The sequence below is a fragment of the Anguilla anguilla genome, chromosome 4, assembly GCF_013347855.1.
Source record: "Anguilla anguilla isolate fAngAng1 chromosome 4, fAngAng1.pri, whole genome shotgun sequence".
NCBI lineage: Eukaryota > Metazoa > Chordata > Actinopteri > Anguilliformes > Anguillidae > Anguilla > Anguilla anguilla.
Window position 1 is genome coordinate 26,379,562 of NC_049204.1, and position 22,489 is coordinate 26,402,050.

The following is a 22,489-nucleotide window of genomic DNA, read 5'->3' on the forward strand; positions in this document are numbered from 1 at the left end:
AAACTGCATCCGTTAATGCAAATATCTAATCAGCCAATCACGTGGCAGCAACTCAATGCATTTAGGCATGTAGGCATGTAGGCATGGTCAAGACGATCTGCTGAAGTTCAAACCAAGCATCAGATTGGGGAAGAAAGATAATTTAAGTGACTTTGAACGTGACATGGTTGTTGGTGCCAGACGGGCTGGTTTGAGTATTTCAGAAACTGCTGATCTACTGGGATTTTCACGCACAACAGTACAACAGTAACTCGTTACAACCGAGGTATACAGAAGAGCATCTCTGAACGCACACCGCGTCAAACTTTGAAGCAGATGGGCTACAGCAGCAGAAGACCACACCGGGTGCCACTCCTGTCACCTAATGAAGTGGCCGGTGAGTGTATATATATATATATATATATATATATATATATATATATATATATATATAATTTATTACACATTTCAGAGAAAAGCTGGTTTTCACAAGAAAAATTTGATTTTAAAGTATGCATATATATATATATATGCATACTTTAAAATCAAAATTTTCTTGTGAAAACCAGCTTTTCTCTGAAATGTGTAATACATTATTTTGGTGTGAGCAAATTAAAGCAATAAGTTTTCAAATTTTTCTCAGATTATTGACTGCATTATTGACTCAAGTTTTCTGGATGCGCTGCAAAGAGTAGCTTCATTTGTGCTTATTGTAAATCACAAGACAGTTAAGACATTTTATCAGTAAAAAAATTTATTCTAATAAACAATGACTGATATTTTTGTTTAAGATGTTATTCAAATATACTGGCTCCTAAGGCGTGTTGATTGACCATTTGGCCCAATGGTAACAGGGGCAGAGCTTTTGGTCAGCACTAACATGACCATGTACAGCAGCTAGATTATAATTTACACTTGTGTTATAAATGAAATGCTGAGCAAACTAATGATGTGGTGGAAAAAAGCAGCTGAAACAACAGGTTGGTTCCATGTCAAAGAAATATAAATGTTGATTTTTACCATATAAACTTATAGACACACATATGTATGTACATACACACACATATGTAAGTATATAGGTACACATACAATTATATACAAACATCCAATATAAAATGTGGGAGGGTATAGAATCTCAGAGGAGTTTTGAAGTTTTCTGTTGTAATCCTAAATCAATCATTGCTGCATGACATGGGAGGCATCCTCTCTCTTGCTCACAGGGCACTCTCTTGGGGCCAGCAGACGTTAAGCACAAGGGTTAGCTGGTGGAGTTCTCACTTCCTGAAGAGGGTGTCCCACAGGTGGGACGGCTTGCGTTTGGGCTCAGCCAGTGAGAAAACCGGTTGCTGGGGGATGCAGGTTGGCACTGTGACATGGCGCTGATGGAGTGGGTGGAGGAGCTGGTGAGGGAGAGGCACTGAACAGCCAGCATAACCTAGATCTGCAAGACCACAAAAAAGTACTTTTACCATACCTACAAAACCACAATAAAAAACCCACATTTTTACCACATCTGCAGCACCATACCAACACACCTTTTCCATACCTGTGCCATTACACAAACACACTTTTACCATACCTGTGCCACCACGCAAATGCACCTTTACCATACCTGCACCACCACACAAACACACTTATAGCACCCCCTTGGTTTACCATCAGATTAAATCACAAAACAAGATCACAGCATGTAGTTTCTCCTTCAGGATTTCTGAAGCACTGTTAATGCATTGCTGTTATAACAGCAATTATGCTGTTTAAGCTGGTAAATGGTAAATGGTCTGCATTTGTATACCGCTTTTATCCAAAGCGCTTTTACAATTGATGCCTCTCATTCACCCATTCACACACACACTCAAACACCAACGGTGAAAGGCTGCCATGCAAGGTACCAGTCAGCTCATTGGGAGCAATAAGGGGTTAGGTATCTTGCTCAGGGACACTTCGACACGCCCAGGGTGGGGGATCGAACCGGCAACCCTTCGACTGCCAGACAACCGCTCTTACCTCCTGAGCTATATCGCCAGCAGAGCTCTATATATATATATATATATATATATATATATATATAAACAAAGAGCTATATCGCCAAAAAGCTGTAAGCTCTTCGTATATATGTAAGGAATAAACCACGATGGGCTGTCCCGTTATTGGAAAATAATGTACCACGGGGGTGGTGATGCTTAACTTGCCCCAAAATACATTATTTTCCAATAACAGGACAGCCCGGAGGGGTTTATTCCACTTATACGACGGGTTACCAACAATGACCATATATAGTGACTTTAATAATAATTGATTTTTATCGACTTAATCACCAGAAATTGAAATAATGCTGATATACAATAATGAAATAAACACTGCTTGACCACACCATTTTCAAAAGCAAGACAGAGCTAGGTAGATAAAACGAACAAAACGAGAAGGAACTATTTTATCTCGATAGAATCATTGTTTTCATAGAATTAACGACCAGAGTTTTTGCATAACAACAATCCAAATAGAACTACCAACGAGAGTTTTGCTTGACAACGTTAAAACAATATGCCCAAATGGCTGCGGAAGAATATTCGCCTCGGCCGAATCATCACCCTGTCGTGGTTTATTCCTTACTTTAATATTTCAATGTTACAAAGAGTATTTGTCAGGGTTCAGGACTTACTCCTCAGTTTCCCATTTTTGGATTTCCTAGCTCTGAGAATGGCTCTTCTCCTCTGGCTCTCACTGATCTCCATCCCTGCCCAAGGAAATCAAATTAAGATCAACCTATTTAAACTGGCTTAAGATCAAAATCATTTTTAAAGACACATCTAATTAATTCACATTTAAAATTTTTTTCAATTACATTTTTTTACACACCCAGTTCCTGGTCTTCCTGGACCCGGCGGCGCTCGTTGGCAAAGGCCTGCAGCCAACGGCGCTTGTCTGTCGCTTTTTTGGTACAGAAGACATACTCCTCGTGGGTAACTCTGTCCTGCAGCCGGAAGGCATTTTTCAGGCTGAGCCCAAGCTGCCTGTCCCGGCCGTCAGGCACGTCTAGCACCTGCATGCGGTCAGTGTCCAATCGGCCACAATAGAAGAGCAGGTCCCGCCGCAGGACGTCCTTCTTGCAGAAGACCATCTGATGGTCAAAAAGGAAGAACACTCGCTGTTGTGTCTTACCCTCAGGGAAAACTCTGCTCAGGTCCCCTGAGTGGATCAGGTCTGAGCTTCGGCACAAAACACCCTCTCCCTGGAAACACAAAGCACTTGTTTATAATACACCCAAAGACTGGATACACAGAAGCATAATGGCAGGGTGGCAGTGGGGGAATGTTCAGGAAATGTCAGCGTAATACAGGTGTGTTTGGGGTGCCAGTGGGTGAGTGTGTGTTTCAGCCTTATAAAACCTATAAATCCAGTCCTTGATGCTGATTGGTCAATACAGCATTAAAGTTGCGCTAAAATTCATGATACAGCTATGATGTGACACACCTGTTCATCTTATTCATCTACTTATCACTGCACACCTGCAACAACATATTGTAATTCACTCAAACCAGGCATGCATTGTGTGAGAGTCAGGAATACACCCTGGATAGTTTGCCAGTCCATCGCAGGGCACATACACCAATCTGTATCTGTTCAACCAACAAAATTATCTGTCTGTGTATCTGTATTCGGATAGAAGACTGGAAGTGGGCAAGGTTTATACAAAACTCCCGTTAAATCAGGCAAACGTTGTATTTTCTAACCTAATATTCATTATCAATGCAATTGTTGTGCCTTCAAAGCATCAAATTGATTTAATATTGGCATATAAATAATTATGAAATATATTTCCACATCCTCATACTGTACTTTTCATCTCCCTCTCTCTCTCTCTTTTTATTTTTAACTAAACTGTCTGAACCTATGGTCATTCCAGCAGTACGCTCCAGGAAACAAGCTTTTTAACGATATGATTCAACCAGGTCAGTTTTAAAACTCCAGAGGCATTTAATCATAAAAGATGCTATCAAAAGCTCATTTTATGCTTTGTGTACTTGACGATGGTGTTATATTATCATCTAAGTTAACTATTTATAGCGATTATTTACCTTTAGTTTGTTCACTTTATGAAGCTACAGAAGTTACAGAAGTAAAATATCAGAAATGATCAAAATTGGCATATGGAACCAAAATCATTGTTTTGGCGCTGTTGCCTCCCCTTAAACTGCTGGATTTTGTAGCGCATTGATTTTAGAACTGTTAAAAGGCCAAGGTGTCCCTTTACTGAGAAATAACTTGTTGCGAGGTAAAAAAAAAAAAAAAAAAAAAAAAAAACCAGGACTGGAATTTTAAAAAAACTGGACTGGAAGAAAAAAAAACCAGGACTGGAATTAAAAAAAAACTGGACTGGAAGAAAAAAAAAACCTGGACTGGAAGAAAGAAAAACTGGACTGGAATAAAAAAAAACCTGGACTGGAAGAAAAAAAAAACTGGACTGGAAGAAAAAGAAAACCTGGACTGGAAAATAAAAAAAACTGGACTGGAAGAAAAACCTGGACTGGATTGAAAAAAAACTGGACTGGAAGAAAAAAAAAAACCTGGACTGGAAAAAAAAAAAAACCTGGACTGGAATGAAAAAAAAAACTGGACTGGAAGAAAAAAAACTGGATTGGATGAAAAAAAAACCTGGACTGGAAGAAAAAAAATACGGAGCCCCCTAAGGGTCATGGTGGGGATAAAAAATTGTTTTTTTTGAGCTACTTTTGCGTTCCCTCGCAATGCTTTTGCATTACCTCGCAACGTTTGACATTCACAGTTACACGTAGGCTACCTTTCCGTGCAACTCTGGTAATTCATCTTGCCCTGGCTCTACATTTTGGATGGTGCAGTGGCATGCGCCCTTTTGTGATGTCTAATGTTGATAAAAACGGAATGTTTAGCTAGCTAGCCGGGACAGCAAGCATGCCTTGAGACCATTCTGACCTAAAACCAAAAATATTTATATAGGCTCGGTAACAAGTGAGGCCGAAGCTATTGTACCGAGACAATGCTCTATTTTTAATAAAACTGTTATTATTTAATAAAACTGCATGAAACCATAAGTCAATCAAATTCATCTCCTTAGCACTGTCTTGCTTTTTAAATGGTGTGGTCGCGCAGTGTAGTCATAACGTCTTTATAGGACCCTCTGAAATGGGTTCTGAATGCCAGCTTGCTTTATGATGGGTTCGCCGTCACAAGGCAGCTGCTATGTGCCGGAGTTCCAGATACTCTCTCTCTCTGCCTGTGTAACGTTAGATAGAGGCTATGAGAACTCGACATGGAGCTGACTTTTTTCTCCCCGAATCCGAATAATAACGAGCAACTTCGGGTAGAAGAAATATCTGTTTCCATCGCGTTATTTGTGCTTTCCCGAATACAGTATTCGGATTCGGATACATCCCTAGTATGTTGTACGGAGAAAATAATGTTAAAAGAGTTAGCCATTTAAAAAAAAAAAAAAAAAAAAACATGCTTTTGGGTGGAGGGGGTTTTCAACTGTTATAATAATTATTTTGTAGAGCAATAATTAAGAAATTTAAAACAATTTGAGCTGTGATGAACCTACAAGAAAGAAGAGGCAAGTGTATTTTGCCACTACACACTGTGAGGAGGATGTTTGAAAGCCAAAAAATTCTTTAAGTGTCACAGTTGGAGAACTGCAGAAATCAGTTGCATATTCGGGTTACCAAGTCTCCAAAACTACAATTAGATGACTCCTTCATGCCAACAAGCTATCTGGAAGGCTTGCCAAGTGTGTGAGTGTGTGATAGGAGTGTTCTTATGTTGGGGGAGAGTGTGTGTGTGTGTGTGTGTGTGTGTGTGTGTGTGTGTGTGTGTGTGCAGGTGTGTGTGTGGACACGGAAGTGGGCCTAACCTCCCAGCGTAGTATGGTCTCCTGCCAATGAGCAATGGTGTCTAAACTCTCCAGCCTCCTTTTCCTCTCATTGATAAGGCATGCCACCTTCTTCATCGCCTCATATGCATCACTGACACTGCTGTGGTCCCTGCAGCCAATAACACCACAGAAACCATAATATGGACCAGGCAATACAGACCTACGTGACAGTCTGACTGACAGGTTAAGATTGGTATTCGGTATTTCCGTGACACCGCCCAAAGTATTTGAAAATAACAGCAGTGTCCAAAGAATACGTTTTCCCCACTGTCATTTTAGAATCCACCAGTGGTAAAAGTGGCCCCAGGCCCGTTAGGCCACAGTGCCACGCCTGCTACAGCTATATTTTTCAATTAGCCGGTAATACCGTATACCATAATCAAATTTGGGGAAGTTATCAGTAATTGAATACCGCAAATCCCAAACAGAAACTACAGCTTAATTTATTTAGTAAGCCAGTAACTAAAACAAACACAACAGCCTGCTAAAAAAACACTAATGTGTCAGACATAGACATCATAATCCAGGTGTGATACAGCACCTGTGCTCTGGTGGAGTGTACTTCAGTAGCTCGCCCAACTGGAGGGGATATTTGCAGATCTTCTGTACAGGCGTAAGCAGGAATCCAGCGACGGAGATGTCAATCATCTGCTGCAGCAGGCGGCACGCTTCAAAGAAGTGTCTGTATCGGCCCAACTTCAAGAGGCGTTGCAGCTCCGCACACGCATGTGGGTGGTTATTACAGTACTCTGAGTATATAGAGAACTCACTCTGCTAAGAGAGAGACAAGTTGGTGGTTATTACAGTATTCTGGGTATACAAAGAACTCACTCTGCTAAAAGAAAGACATGGGTGGCTATTACAGTACTCCAAGTATATAGAAAACACATCGCTAAGAGAAAAACATGTTGGTGGTTATTACAGTATTATTACATTATTACAGAGGTCTTACAAGAGAGCCAAGAGTATATGGAGAACATATCCAGGACATCTTCATGTGTCCTCCGAAACCATAATACCCAGGACCCATGTGGGTCCAGGCCCAAAATTCATGTTCATTGTATTTACTTACGCAGCTGTGTGTGTGTACATTTGTGCATATACGTGCTTCTTTTGTTTACCTGTAAAAGGAAGCAGGAGCCAATCTGGCTCTGGTGAGGTTGCTCTTTGTTGTAGTATCTCTCCAGGTTTTTGAGGAATTTACGGTGGAATCTGTAGATGTCCTCAATGTTGCTGAAGATGGTGTTGATCTGCAGCTGGGTGAACATACCTGTGTGTTTCCTGCACTGTCGAAGGTAACCCTATATAAACAATAATATAAAAAAGCTAATATAAAATCTGTAATCAATTAATAATAATCAATGCAGGAATGTATTATGTATTTTTTTATAAAAAACAGCTACAAATGTAAAAACCTGACCAGAAATTTACAAATTCCTTTTGGAAAATAATTTTTTTAATTTCTTTATTTTTATTTTTTTTTAAGTATTTATTTCCCTCAGAGACACCACTGCCAATAGTGCTTGGCAGAACTAATCACAACACTGACTAAACGCCAAACAGTGGGCACACCAATCACAAAACTGAAAGCACAAAGCATCTTTACAAACACTAATGGAATCCTAAGTGCAGGACCATCAAAGGCAAATGAGGAAGTCAGTAAGGGTGGCGGGTAGCTCACCAGTATCCTCAAGCTGCAAATCATTATGGCCTATTATCTATTATTGCTTAGCTACTCCGCTAAAATGAAACATCAATGTATTAAAGTCTGCAATCAAAATTAGTGCTTACCCTACATATAGAGGCAAGGAAATCACATATTTTGATATTAAGCTGAAAGCTAATTCTACTACTGCCCACTTGATCTTTTGGATACAATGTCATTTATGTACAGTAAGTATCATTTAAATTTGCAGTGAATTACATTTTAAACAATCAGTGGTGCAAACACTTAGAGGGCTGCCAATCAAATGTTAACCTGCTGTGACAGACCTCCAACTCATGCACAGAAATGACATACCTGACATAAAGATGAAATTTATTATTTTCCATTTATTCAATCAAAAAAAGTAAGAATGCATCCATCTTGTTACTTCATGAACACTTCAAATCCAAAAAAATAGTGATTGCACAGGGTCTTAATAAGGATTTCAAATTATTAGTGATTACTCACCATGTCAAGTCACAAATAGATTTTTTAAACTGATTTAATTGATTATTTAGATTAATTGTTGCAGCCCACAGAGCAACAAACCATTCCCATATCACCAGTAGAAGGCACTGCTCACTGCAGAAACAATTACTCATCAGATACAAGTTACTACAGAAATCTCAATTTTCATTTGGATGAAAGTGCCAAACTCACGTACATAACACACAGAGCTAACACACACAAACACACACACACACCTCGCAGATGTCCCTCAGGTGTTTGATGTAGATGCGCTCTGTGTTCATGATTTCATTGACCACATTGGCCCTCATTTGGTCCCTGTGCTCTGTGCTCTGAACCTGAGTGGCCCCCGGTACTGGCTCCTTGGCCTGCACATTCTCAACGCTGTCCAGCGCCATGGAAACTGCACCATCCTCCTGATTCACTCGCACCTGCCACAAACACGTTATCAGTTTAACCAGTCGTCCTGACTTTGGAGAACATTGACAAAGCTGCTGGGTAATTCCGGGATATACTCTCACTCTGATAAAGCTGGTTAATTCTGGGATATTCTCTTACTCTGATAAAGCTTGGTAATTCTGGGATATACCCTTACTCTGATAAAGCTGGGTAATTCTGGGATACACTCTTACTCTGATAAAGCTTGGTAATTCTGGGATATACCCTTACTCTGATAAAGCTGGGTAATTCTGGGATATACCCTTACTCTGATAAAGCTGGGTAATTCTGGGATACACTCTTACTCTGATAAAGCTTGGTAATTCTGGGATATACCCTTACTCTGATAAAGCTGGGTAATTCTGGGATACACTCTTACTCTGACAAAGCTGGACGGGAACCAGGCTTGTAGGCCAGATGCTGCACCCCACCACCAGTCCTTGTTGGAGGCGTCAAGGACACGGATAACATCTCCGGCTTTGAAGCCCAACTCCTGCTCTTCCATCGTGACATGATCCCACAGGGCCTCAGCATACACAACCTGGCCTGAGCTTATCCACTGAAACACACAAGCACATCCTAAGCTTATGAACTTCTCACACACGCATGCACACACGCACGCACACACACACCTATTTACCTCATTGAGGGCCGAGTGCTCAGCCCCTGGCTGCAGGTAAAGTATGATATCACTGAGCTCATCAAAGCTGCAGTCTTCTTCACTCACACTGTCATCCAGCATCTCAGTCCCCCCTGGCCCTCCGTCTGGTAAACATACACAGGATGGCAACACTGCCTAAACTTTGTCAAACCTCCCTATACACCACAGTTGGTAGTTTTATTTAAAATGTTTCACAGAAATGTTAACTTACTTACCTTGGTTATGGATATTTATCTATGTATGACTGACAAAAACTAAATGCTGTGGAGATGACAAGGAAATACCAGTATGTTGACACAGCAACATTTTCTGTCATGATAAAAACATGCTGATTGAACATGTCAATGCAACAGCCTTTTTTCCCCAGTAAGTGGCAACAGACACTGAAAACTACTGCACACACCACTAAGGATTCTGTGGAGGCGGGGTTGTCCCAGACGGTCTAGGCCGACAGGAGTGCTCTGGGAGAGGGTACAGGGCCGGAGTCGAACAGACACCCCTCTGTAGGGTGGAACCTGGTGTGACGGGAGAGGGGGCCGGGAATCTGGCTGTAATTACAGAAAAGAGAGCAATAGCAGTTCATCAAGACAAGGCTCAAACACTAACCCGACAGGGCTCAGCCAGGCCAAACGAGGACCAATCAGGAAAAAAAAGGGGCTGGAGAGGGTTCAACCAGGACATGCAGACTCTGTCAGGCCAATCAGGCTAAAGAGGGTTCAGTCAGGCCACAGACAGCAGGGACGTAATTGTAAAGCATGATCACCTTTGGCAAAGCTACTACAAATCAGCATCTCTGATATCACCCAACTAGCTAGCTAAACTCTAATTAACTTCCCTTGATATACTGTATGTGGTGTTTTGTTTCATATATACAAATTCAACAACAATTAAGGGTCGATTTTTATGGGACCACAGAAGCTACAGCAATAGCTTCACTGAAACAGATATGCCCACGTTTAATTTTAGCCAAGTTTATGTAAACGGGTTAATCTTTTTGTTTTTACGAAAAATAATATAGCTAGCCCCATAGTTAACAAGCTACACCAATAGAAAGTCCAATGCATACAATGAGGAGAAGATGATTCTGACTGAGTGTGAGTAGAAAGTTAACATTAGCTGCTTGCAGCTCTAAGATGGACTTTAGTGTTGGCTATCTGACCATGAAACCATTCCAAATTAAAGCAAAGCCATTTCCACACACAGGGGTGTGTTGGTACAACATTGTGTCCCGTAAGTGTGGGAAAATTTGTTCTGTCAGTTGTGTAAAATGTTGCCAGATGCCTGAATGAATTCCCCCTAAAAACTCCTCAAAATATTCCATCTTGATCTTTACTCATTTACCCATATGCACTTAATAATTCATCCCACATCCACCAATTTTGAAATCCACAATCTGTCACTGATTCCCCATACATTTCTTCTGGTAAAACTTCCCCAATGAATTTTAAAACATTTGTGTTCTTCCATTATTCTCAAATTTGCACGTGGATGTCAGATAATGTTGGCTACAGTAACAGTATCTCTGCTCTATAGAATTCTTTTGAACTTATCGAAGCGTGACAACAGTGAAAAACAAGATATTATCGAAGCTACATCGCACAGTAACAAATGTAAAAGATAGAGGATGTCGCACAGTGTATGCCCAGTTTAACCAAATGGAAGTGTGTCCAATTCCAGCCTACCAACCACTTCCAGCAACAACCTTGTTTTTTAGGGCTCCCAGTTCTATCCAAGAACCTAACCATGCCTTGCCCCATATACTTTACAAGTATTGATATCCTGTTAAATGACCAGTGGTGTAGTATGTGTAGGAAATTGAGCTGTATAAATGGATTTGATACTTCTAAATATGATCTGTGTAAGTGTCTCTGGATAAGAGCATCTGCTAAATGCCTAAATGTATTTCATGTAATATATATATAATACATAACTGTAGCCTTTAAACTGAAATAACTACATGAATGACACCAAGGTTACCATGGAGATAATGACAGTAAAGTCAATGTAAAACATAATATAATGACCCTTCAGGAAAACTAACAACCACTTGACCGTAAACTAACCATAGGTTGGCGAACAGTGAAGAGTTTACTGGAGTTGATAGAACAAAGCAATAAAATTGACAAGACCTCTTCAAATCTTACCAAATCCTCTTTCTCTTCTGAGGAAGGTGAAGAATACAAATCCACCCCTCCAATGACAGAAATGGGACGTTGCTTCCTGTGTTGGTTCTCTTGGCTTGTACTCCAGCGAAGCTCACTATTACCATTGCAATTTTCGTGACTGGAACTGTGGCCACATTTTCCATTATGGTTCTCTTTGCTGAAACTAATGCCATTGCTATTGTATTCAGCTGGGAGGCCCCTTCTTGCTTCCTCATTTGGATATTCTGCATCCTCTTCAGGAATGGATATCTTTCTACCCACCAACTGACCATAGTCAGACAGGGGTCGTGGCCTCGTTCTCCCTACTCTCCTGCTGGGCGGATCTGCAGTGCACACTAGTGCATCTGATGTGCTCAAGTCCAATACTGGCGTGCATGTTGCTGGTGAGGGTTCATCTGCCGCAATCATGGTGGTGTTGGAGGTGGGTGTGCCATCTCCACATGTAGGCGTGTCTGATACGGGCGTCTCTATTAGTTGTGCAACTTCCAGCTCCTGCTCAGAGGATCTGTCTTCTAGCACCTCCTGTAGAGGAGTAGAGAAATTAGAGGTAAAAGAAAGAAAAACTATTATTCAGCACAGTAGGTCTAAAATGTATCCTCCTTTTAAGAGGATTTGTACACTTTCAGTATCTGTAGGAGGGAATTGGATCAGCTTTATCCTGTAAGGTTGAACCACAGAGATACAAACCTCACCGTTATTGGCTTACTTAGTGAACTGAACAAGGTATGAAAAGTAGTTTTGTTTGCGTTGGTCAGCTCTCCCATGTAAAACAGCAATTTTTGAACCTCGATATCTCTGCTTTTTCACAGCCAAACTCAGTGCCATTTTGTAGGTGCCGGTGGACTACAATCAGCGAGCTTGGCATACATGTACACAATAGTTGACTCTGAGGCAGTATGCTAATTTTGGTGGTGCTTTGCCAATAGATGGCACTGTAAAAGATAAAAATTAAAAATGCCTTTGCATGTGATGTCTTAGTATCAGTCTGCCACTTAATGTACAATGAAACAGTCATTTTTTTAAAATGACCGCCAATCAGATGTTAGTGAGCATGAGACAGGCTTAGCAATGGCTGATCATCATGTAAAGTGTATGTATGTTGTCCTCAAAGCTAGGGAATACAATTCAATCACAATACAATCCTGTAACAAACTTTTCCAAACAACGCCAAACTCCTTCCCCTCTTTCCACCACAAACAGGAAGTGCATGTCAGATACAAGAAATCGAGCAAGAGAGCAGCAATCAGCAATCCAAGAGATCAGTGATTGCCTCTTATTGATTTTGATTTATAATTTGATCTGGCTTTGGTACCCAAGGACATTTGGACTTCGCCAAGTCCAACGTGGCCTTAACCTAAAAATAATTAAATCTGTTTTGAAACGTTAATCATTTTTAATCTCTTATAACCCAATTAGACACTGGTGAATTCTCTTACTGTAAATTATTGCTTTTATCGGTCTGGTCTGATTCAAGGTGCACTGCTGTAACACCTAGGCTACATCGTTGGGAAGCTTAGACAAGTCAAATAACTGGTAATACTACAGTGATGTATCGATATTGCTAAAATCCCCTTCTGAGCTCTAAGCAAACAATCTCCTTTTTGTATACAGGCTTGAAAAAGTCATTATTCATTTTGCATTAGTTCCATTGAGCGGAAAGCCTTTTCAGGTGCATTTAAAAACAAACATTTCTATGCACGTAAATAGAATTCAGAATGGGAAAAGCGCCATTTTTATAAAAAAACAACTTCTTACCTTACAAACAGGTAAAAAAAGTTCTCAATTAGACATTTAGCTTTTACCTAAAAGCAAGGTACTACCTGAAAAAAATCAACCCTCTCTATGATCTACCCATCGTGACTTTTGCCCCTGCGTGGAAACCCCATATACGTTGCAGTACCCTCACAGTCTTGTGTTCTTCAACCTCATTATCATAGCTTTTGAGTATAGCTTACAGCGTTCTTCTAACTAAAATTATGGCTTCACTATTGTGCGGTGTAACCAGTTACGTACAGGGGATTCGGTCATTTTGGGTCAAATGTGCACTGATCAGTGTTCACTCACAGAGATACAGGTGTGTAACACACATGAAGACACACAGGAACAGAACTGCTAGTTCTCGTCTGTGTGATACATCAGACTTTGCCCCAGAGTGCAAATAAGTAGTGAGCGCTCCAATAAAGCACAGATTCCCTGCTTACACAACCATAGTATCACTGTGGTTAATCATTACCTCTGCACAGAATCTAGGGTCATTATAACACTGCTCTCCTAAGGAAAACCATAATGGCAACACAGGAGCAAAAGCTGTTCCCGCACAATAAAAAAGAACAACAGAATGAACTCCTCTACAACAGGAGGATCTGGTGTACTTAAACAGACTAGTGTGCTAACAGTATTGTGTTTACTCAGGATTTCCAGAATCTACAGTAAGTTGCATTTTTGTGTGGTCACTTAAACCCAGTCCATCTGCAATAGTCTGTCAACAGCATTTCGCTTATCAGTGGTGAACTGTCACCTAAAACAGTACGCAGACAGCAAAATTGTCACTGTAAAATTATCATCTGTTATCATGTGTGTTCACCGTATGATAGTGCAGAGCAAGATCACAGGAGCGCATTAGTACTGTATAACATTTTTTTTTTAGCAGACGCTCTTATCCAGAGCGACTTACACAACTTTTTACATAGCATTTATATTGCATCCATTTATACAGCAGGATATAGGCTATACTAAGCAATGCAGGTTAAGTACCTTGTTCAAGGGTACAATCGCAGGGTGCTACCCAGGAAATGAACCTGTGACCTTCAGATATTGCTGCCATTACAGTCTGCACGTGTGACAGATGTCATACTTTGACGTAACCATAGATCAGGGCCGCCCAATCCTGTTCCTGGAGATCTGCCCTCCTGCATGTTTTCACTCCAACCCTCACTCAAGAGGGTTAATAATCCCTCATAACATGAAAAGTTCCTCATTTAAAAAAATATATATTATGTCCTCTTTATTTCAAACTTTGAACCATGTCTGTACTGTGTATAATTTTGAAGATAATGGGGTTTTTATTTAAGATAGGGGGATTCTTACAAAAAGCCCTCAATTTTAGGTGGGGTTTAAGGAGTTAATTGAAATAAAGAGTACCAAGTATGTACTTCTGATCCTGTACAAAACCGGATTTCTTTTTCCAATCGTAGCTAGGATGTGTACAACACCAGGAAATGGCACCAAACCTCTCCAAATTGGAATATATATATATATATATATATATATATATATATATATATATTATTATTTTATTTTTTTTCTTTCCCCCAGCCATATTACACTTCCAGAAGCTAATTCCACTGAGGGTGGTACCCCCAGGAACCCCACAAAAATATTCTTTATTTACACATTCTCTCTTTTTGACTAATCCCTGTATTTCAGTCAAATGCTGTCCTTCTGGAGAGCTTCTATGCACAAAATGTGTTCATAATGAATAGTTATGAGACCACATTTGATCCTCATGTTGACAGACACCAATAACAAACTCCAAGGGCAATCAAAAGCCTAGAATCAAGACTAGATACTGGAAGCTCTTACCTAATCAGAAACACCTGTGAAGTCAACTGTCCCAAACATTATATATTTATAAAGTATGTACAAAGTGCTGTAATTTATATATGGTGAAACCAAAATGTTTTCTTTTTAAATTCTCTGTAATATACAAAGCCAAATAAAAAAATATACATATTTCTTTGTCCCAAATGTAATGGAGCTCACTGTATACACATGCATACTATTAGCTGTTGCACAGACGAGTCATTTCGTCATCATGTAGTCATAAAATTGTCAAATGTCCCACCCCGAGTCTGAACTCAGCTAAACTCACCTTCAAACAAGAGATCCACCTGAACTCTTAAGGGTGGTTCAGACCGGATCTGGCGAGGTCGCGTGGTGACGCGCCGGCTCCCCAAGCTGTCCGTCTTATGGGCGGAATACGAGCAACCGCAACGGAACACTGCCAGCACATGACTGGATAGAGGCGCCGTAGTTGGGTTTCGGCTCCCATTTTCAAAACCGGAACAATATAGCGGACCGTTGAAAAACTCTTTCCACCTAAACAGTCCATTAAAATATATTTCTGCAAACATATGAGGAGAGAACCAGGCAATGCAGTTGTGGAATCTTGAATATATTTGATCTACTGTACACCTAGTTTGAACGTTCGATCCAAGTTTCCTAAGCCAGAGTGAGCTTTGTCGGACGCCTTCATTTCCATAGATCAAAGACGGAGTACATTCTATGCAAATACAGAACCAACGACAGAACCACACCAATCGCCAGACGGCTTCCATCATGCACCGTGCAGCCTGTCCATAGAAAATGAATGGGACGCATTGAGTGCCAGATCTGGTTTGAACCCACCTTATTCTTATCCAACTGAATTTACTGCATTCATAACCTGCAGGGATGGAACCAGCATTTTGCCATTTGAGCCACTCCATTCCATGTAAAAGATTCCATTCCATTCAATCCATTAAACAGATTTCAGTAAAACCCATAGCAAACTGCTGTTACCCTTGTCACTGGCTTGATACACCAGAGACACTAATGTTCCAAATAAAATGATAAGGGAGTGAGTTACCTGTGTTCCCCGAGTCAGCCCTGCAGATGTGTCCTCAGTCTGAAGGTCGAGCACTCCCTGTGGAAGACGGAGGGAGTCCCATCCCTCTATTTGTCCTGGCTCAAAAGGTGCAGAGCCCTGCAGAATGTCACTCACTGCACAGGCCTGGGAGCTGACAGAGGAGAGGCCTGAGGGGGAGGGGTCAGAGCCAGGGGCGGATTCAGATTCCAGGAAGGGCATGTTGTGCTCCTTATTAGCTTCTCTACTCCGGACTGCCAAACAGCGGCGCTGACGCTCGCTGTCATGGTAACAGGGCACTCGGCGGGAGTAGTCATCGTGTAGTCGGCTGAGAGCCGACCGGTCAGAACAGGGGCTGGGGGCAGGGGCGGGCCCAGATCGCTGGCGAACAGACAGGTCATTCATACTGCACACCAGCTTCTGCACCTGAGCCCTGATGTGGAGGGGGCTGTGGTTTCTGGGGACCACAGATGAGGTGCTGGCAGTCCTCTTGATGCCATGGGCAACACTGGCCTGCTGGTCTCCATGTTGTGGGCAGGGTGGCCTCCGTCTGAAGGGGCCTCTAAAGAAATGCAAGTTATCAGCACTCGTGCTCAGTCTGCTACGCGCTATAGCATTTGCTGTTGTCTGGATGGGGGCCGGGGGGCACAGGAGCTCCTGGCTGAGAGCTGTTGGGGCCGGAAGCTGCAGAGGGGAGCTGCTGTTCAGCTCTGCCTCGACTTGCAGCAGCGTGATGCGGCCGTCTTCATACGCCATGCGAAGGCTCCGTGAGAAGCGACTGTTCCTATTCAGGCCCTCCCCCCCACCACCCTCTTCATCCCACGTATCTTCTCCCAAGCTCAGCCCATTTACCACCCCCTGACCCTCTTCACTCTTGTGCTGAGTGGCTGCTGTGCTGTACTCAGCCTCCTGAGTGCTGTGCCCTGTCTCTGGATTGCCTTCAGTCCCATGCTCCATCTCCTGATTCGCTGCAGTGGCTGCCCGGTTCTGGATGCCCTGGAGGATTGAAGAGCGTAGCTTCTTGAAGGAGCCCATGACACGTAGGCCAGAGATGGCAGGCCAGGCAGTAGCAGGGCGGAGCCTCTCCACACCTGAGCAGCTGCCTTTGTGTGGGGTGGAGAACAGCTGCAGGATCTTGGCGTGATATGGTCTGCTCTCTGGATTGCGTGGTGGGCCAGGGCCCACTGGACTGCTGATATCAAGTCTAGTCTCACCACTGTCCTTTAACCTGGTTTCACTACTGTAGCAATCACTGTCTAAGCTCTGCCGCATCTGTTCTCCACAGTGCGGGTTCAGCACAGAGTTCTGTTCTCCTTCCAAAAACAGACCATGGCCACTGAGGGTTCTGTCACCCCCAGGCTCCTCCTCCTGCACCCCAGGAGACTGGCAGGACCGTGGGTTATTGCTGGCAGATGGAGTGTCATTGAACTGCAATGCCTGTAATAAGGACACACACAGTATTCTGCTCATAATTCTGCAATATTGGGCAGCAAAGCAGAGGGGCAATTGCCTGATAAGTATAAACGTAAAAATAACCAGAATAGTCAAAATGGTAAAAAAGTAGCGTTGGATTATTAGTGAAAGAAAGAATAAAACATTTGAGGGTCATTATCAGCAATACCCATGTTCTGTGAATGCAAAGTTTTGCAAATTTACAGCAGCATAGAGAATACTGTTGGGTGAGTGAGGATTAAGTAAAATATGTTTAATTTCCTGAATCCAGCCGTTTTAAATGCCAACACCCTTATTTAACATCCGGCACTATGAATAACGAATACAAGTACATCAACAGTGACGGGTTTTAACTAATTAAATTTCATTAATTAAATTAGGAAATTTAATAACTGATACCTTTGATAATAATGAACAAATTAAATCGGAAAGAAAACAGTCCCAAGAAATTCAAGACCAAAGTTCAAAACCAAAAGACAGCCAAATATTCCAAAAAGCCAGGGATGAAAATGAAAAATGCCAGATGAGCTCGCTGTAAGACAAAAACGTCAGCAGATGGCAACAGCAGATATCAAATACCCCAAAATATCCACCCAAATATCCACCAGAACACGTAACAGCGCTTTAGGGTTTCATTTGGCGCTGCCGCCCCAAGAGATCTCCCCAGCATTGACACATTTGCATTGTTTTTCCACAGGAACTACTTGTTGTTCGAACAGCCACTTCCAGGTTGCAAATGTGAGCACTCAAATCTACATCTGACTGTTAACACTTCGACTCACGGACAAACTAGAGCAGCGGCTTGCGGTGAAATTACCTCCGCTCTTATCTTAATGGGAAAGGAAAATACATTTTTGCAACAAGTTGTAAATATTCTTGTTAGTCAAAGCATTTTTATGTGTATTTGAGTGGCATTTACATTTATAAATGGTTATCTGAGCCTTAGGCGAGATTTGATTGCGCGCCACAAAGGTTCTCACAGGCAAGCGCGTTACCAGTGTGCCACCAGCAAAGAACTTACAGCGAGTGCAAATTTTTTTGGCCAAAAAAAAAATGTTTCTTTTCATTTTTTGTGAAGTTTTGATGCTAAATGTCTAAATGTACAGCGGGGAGACATATTGTGGAACATTTGTAGTGATGTAATCAGGCTGGGAAAAGAAAAAATGCGAAATCCCCTTAGCTTGGGGCTTTATTGTGTGGACTTGTGAAGCTGTTTGTGAATTCTGTCTGTTGAAATGGGGTCAGAATGTACAAAAATGAATGTTTTTAAGGGCTGAGAGTCTGTGGTCATTGCAGTTATTTCTGTAGGAAACAGTGCCAAACTCTCTGTGCTGTATAGGTATGGGGCGCGCTGCCCCACCAAGGCATAACTTGGCGGGATGGCATATCTGCCATCCCAAAGTATTTAGCTAAATAAGACAAATAGTAAATCCATTTATTTTTATTTTACGTATGCAATTCAACAGAATATAATTTGCGAAACCACTTAATATATTATATGCATGATGGCATTGTTAAAAAGCACTATTTACGTGTAATTCAAGTCTAACATAAAATAAACTTGACAAAATCACACATTCTGGGGGTTTCAACGTAAAATTACTTGCATATTTCCTTATAAAGTATTCAAAAAAATAAATCGAGGACATGAAACAAGGTGTAACTATGTTTAACTATACACAGGAACTTTGGGGCCTCTGGCTCCCTGACCACGTTCATCATTAACTTTTTGTGGTCAACCAAGGCATAACAATGTGTCCGTCACCTTCCTCTTGTGACCCTGCAATAAACTCTCTGCCCAATCAATTAAGCATCAGCTTGGGGCAAGGAACACCCCCTTTTTTGGAGGAATGGGGAGGCCGATTTAACAAGCTTAAACGTTAACGCAGTAATCAATGGTCTATCTATCCATGTTTCATTGACCGCTCCAATACCACAAGCCAATCAAATGTTTGTGTGGCCAAAATAATACACCAATCACACGTGGGGTTCCATCGCGTCAGTGACTTTTGAGCATAAAACTCTTCAAAATACCCAAGTGGTAAATTTGTGCACATCCCAAGTCGTCTTGACTGGAACCCATTGTGACACCGACTTCACAGAAAAGCTTTCCCAAGTCTCTGTGCACCTGCCACAGACCCTGGGACCATCTGACAAGCTGACCGAGCATCACCTAACAGAATTAAGGACTGGCCTCCCTTATTATCACCGTTAAGTATAGAAACACATTTTATTTAACACTGACATCAAACTACAGGATAGCGTGAAATAGGTTATTTTACTGCTGTTTGTTGTTGTGTTTTGTTTGTTGTGCTCATGTTGGTCAGGAATAGCAAATCCCCAGACCTTGTAGTTTTACGTTGTTAAAACTTTATTTTATGAGACTGATTAGACGAATTAACCACGTAACATAGAGTAGTGTGTAACTAACCCACAACACTGATTAACCTTCCTTAAATGGCAGTACTGCTAACCTCTATGTCTAGCCGTCACAGAATTATAATTTCCTCTTATTATAATAATATTATATTATTTCACATATTATGCAAATCATTGTTATCAATTAGCCTATTCACACACTCACTATCATAATAAATAACTATTTCCTTTATTTCCAAAGCATTGTCGTGTCTATGTTATTTCATTAAGCTGGGCTCTGCTGACGTACCGAATTCTGACTGGTTTTTGAACTCCATTGTTCTGAATAAACCTGACCAAACCTCACTACATGAAAAAGCTAGGCAACACAACTAGCTAGGCAACAACACCATGACCTATATTGTCTTTACTTAGCTAGGATTTGCAGTGCTAGCTTGCTAGTTTCTTAAAATTATAAGTTGGCGTGCAACATGGGGCAGTGTATGTCCAATTCCTGCCCCAAACTTGAAATGCCCAAATGTCGCCCAACCACATTCACAGAGCAACCGCACTGCAGTGTATCAGTCTGACCTCAGTGCATATGATGCAAATCCAAGGCTTCTGTGGTATCTAACTAACTTTACAATCCAGCATTAGCTACCAAGTGTTTGTGTGTGTGCATAATGCAGCAGAAGACCAGGTGCTTCCATTCACCAACTACTCTGGAGTCTTTGCCAGTTGCAACCCATCATATCGGTTTGTGTGCCTGTCTGCACAAGCATTTTATTATTTTGTCAAATATCACTTGCACTGCACACTCCATATTCTATAGAAAATTTTACATTAACAGATTTAGAGGTAATTTGACTTCAACAATTATTAAGAGTGATTCTGCTCGCTGTAGATGAACTGTGGAGTATATTCAAGTAGTTTTTGGGTTGCAACAAGGTTACCCCCTTCACTACCATCAAAACTTGCGGCACACTAGCAGGAGCTATCCGGTATGATGTGAAGGCTGGACATCATGGATGAGTCGGAAATTGGACTAGATATCAAAAATTCCTAATTACCCCATTAAAAGCTAGGTGGTGCTGCTGTCAAAGTTTAATCAGAAATTTTTCCTTGCAATCACACCATATGATTAGTTGCAAAAATGATGGTCATGCTGAAGTGATGTATTATGGGCTGTCTCTTGACTGTTGAGTAAGCTCGATTGCTCAGAAATTTTTGTTAATCTAGTTTACATCTGGACACTTTTCTCATACTCAAACTGAACATACTATGCAATGGGAACATGCTTATACACTTACTTTACCTGCCAGTTAGTATGCCGAGTACAGGTAGTAAGACGTTTACGCAGCCATAGTATCCGATAACTTTTTGCGTACACAAGACGAACACACTAAATTCTCATTTTACGACACAGCATGATAAGTACGGATAGTATGCAGATTCGAACACAGCCTTAGGTTTCAGTATGAGCTGCGTGCGCACCTGAGTCTCGTGTCCCAGTGAGACACATCTTCCTGGTTGTTAAGGCAACGAGTTGTGTGGCTTGATGATGAATGAAGTGATGATGAATCCTAAAAACTTGTCATATTCGATTTCATCGTGCTGGCCTTATGATCGAATATGTGATCAAAATCATATGATCAGACAACATGGACACGTTTTAATTATAATAGTAAATTCTGCTAATTGATTTAGTTGGTGAATTTCTAGATGCTGTGACAGCGCAAATATCTTATTTACTAATGTTATGAAGAACAAACGGGTAGCTAAACCGGTATTCCAATATTAATACATTTTTGCCAGTTAAAGTTTACAAGCTTCCAAATCAACTCACTAGCTTATGCTTGGATGTTTAATGGAACTCCCACATAACAACGCTCCCAAACAAAACATCTCATGAACTGCCGCGCGGTCCAACATCCCCATTGCAATACCCGGCCATCAGTAACGTAAAGCTCTCCCTGTTCTGGACGGGAAAATACGTTCAGTACACATTACCGTCAAATACAAATACAACAAGCCTGAGTAAATATAGTTTTATATCAAAAAGTGAAGATAAGAAAATCTATGGTATATGAAAACAGGAATGGGCAATTCAAGACTGCTGACACCACGAATACAGTTGATCATTTGACTTACCTTTTTCATGACTGTTGAGAGCTTGGGTCAGGATGGCAAAATAATCAAACGAATAGCTATGGGTCGCCAGTGGCCAGCTTCTTCAGAAAGTCCAAGGGTCTGTTTGAGTCTATTTTACCATTTCCAATGAAAAAATGTCGGAAAATGCTAGCCACCATTAGCTACGTTACACCTTGAAACAAGCTAGCAAGTTAGCTAATGTCATAGCGAAGTTCGAAAAGATTATCAAAACTAAAGAGAATAATTTGCTAGCCAGCTCCTTTCATTATTTTCTTCCAATAAAAATATACTAAAAACGGAGATTTTATGCGCCAGTAAACCAATCTGAAATGTTCAGCTTAAATGTTAGTTGAAACAAAGTCCAAAGATAGTGAAGTAGACTAACGTAATCTACTTCAAGACGAGAGTTCCCGGCTCTGGCATCAGTGCACTTGCTGAGCGATTGGGGGCGGAGTCAGTTTCTTCACAACCAGGGCTAGGCGACCACAACAATAGGTCAAGGCCTTAGTGTTCGCGAGATTTAATCAGTAGTCCGAAGGCGTGACTAAAGCTTGAAAATTTAAAACTCGTTTTCATATTA

The 22,489-nt window shown here is 41.3% G+C and overlaps 1 protein-coding gene across 3 annotated transcripts; it reads right to left on the reverse strand.

The window, feature by feature from the left end:
- Positions 1–715: 715 nt before the first annotated feature.
- spata13 (spermatogenesis associated 13) lies at positions 716–22,374 on the reverse strand. Of its 3 annotated transcripts, none has more exons than XM_035416232.1 (13): positions 21,910–22,374; positions 15,952–17,385; positions 11,304–11,846; positions 9,563–9,707; positions 9,139–9,263; positions 8,878–9,057; positions 8,297–8,491; positions 7,009–7,188; positions 6,429–6,658; positions 5,867–5,996; positions 2,839–3,211; positions 2,642–2,716; positions 716–1,420 (listed from the first exon to the last, which is right to left on the reverse strand). In XM_035416232.1, exons 1-13 carry the CDS (start codon positions 21,916–21,918, stop codon positions 1,254–1,256), a joined length of 3,786 nt encoding a protein of 1,261 aa, XP_035272123.1. In that variant the 5' UTR covers positions 21,919–22,374; the 3' UTR covers positions 716–1,253. The 3 variants fall into 3 exon arrangements, with proteins under 3 accessions (XP_035272123.1, XP_035272121.1, XP_035272124.1); XM_035416230.1 differs by having other exon boundaries at positions 6,429–6,661; positions 21,910–22,373; XM_035416233.1 differs by lacking the exons at positions 15,952–17,385; positions 21,910–22,374 and adding an exon at positions 13,080–13,192 and having other exon boundaries at positions 6,429–6,661.
- Between the last annotated feature and the right edge of the window lie 115 nt (positions 22,375–22,489).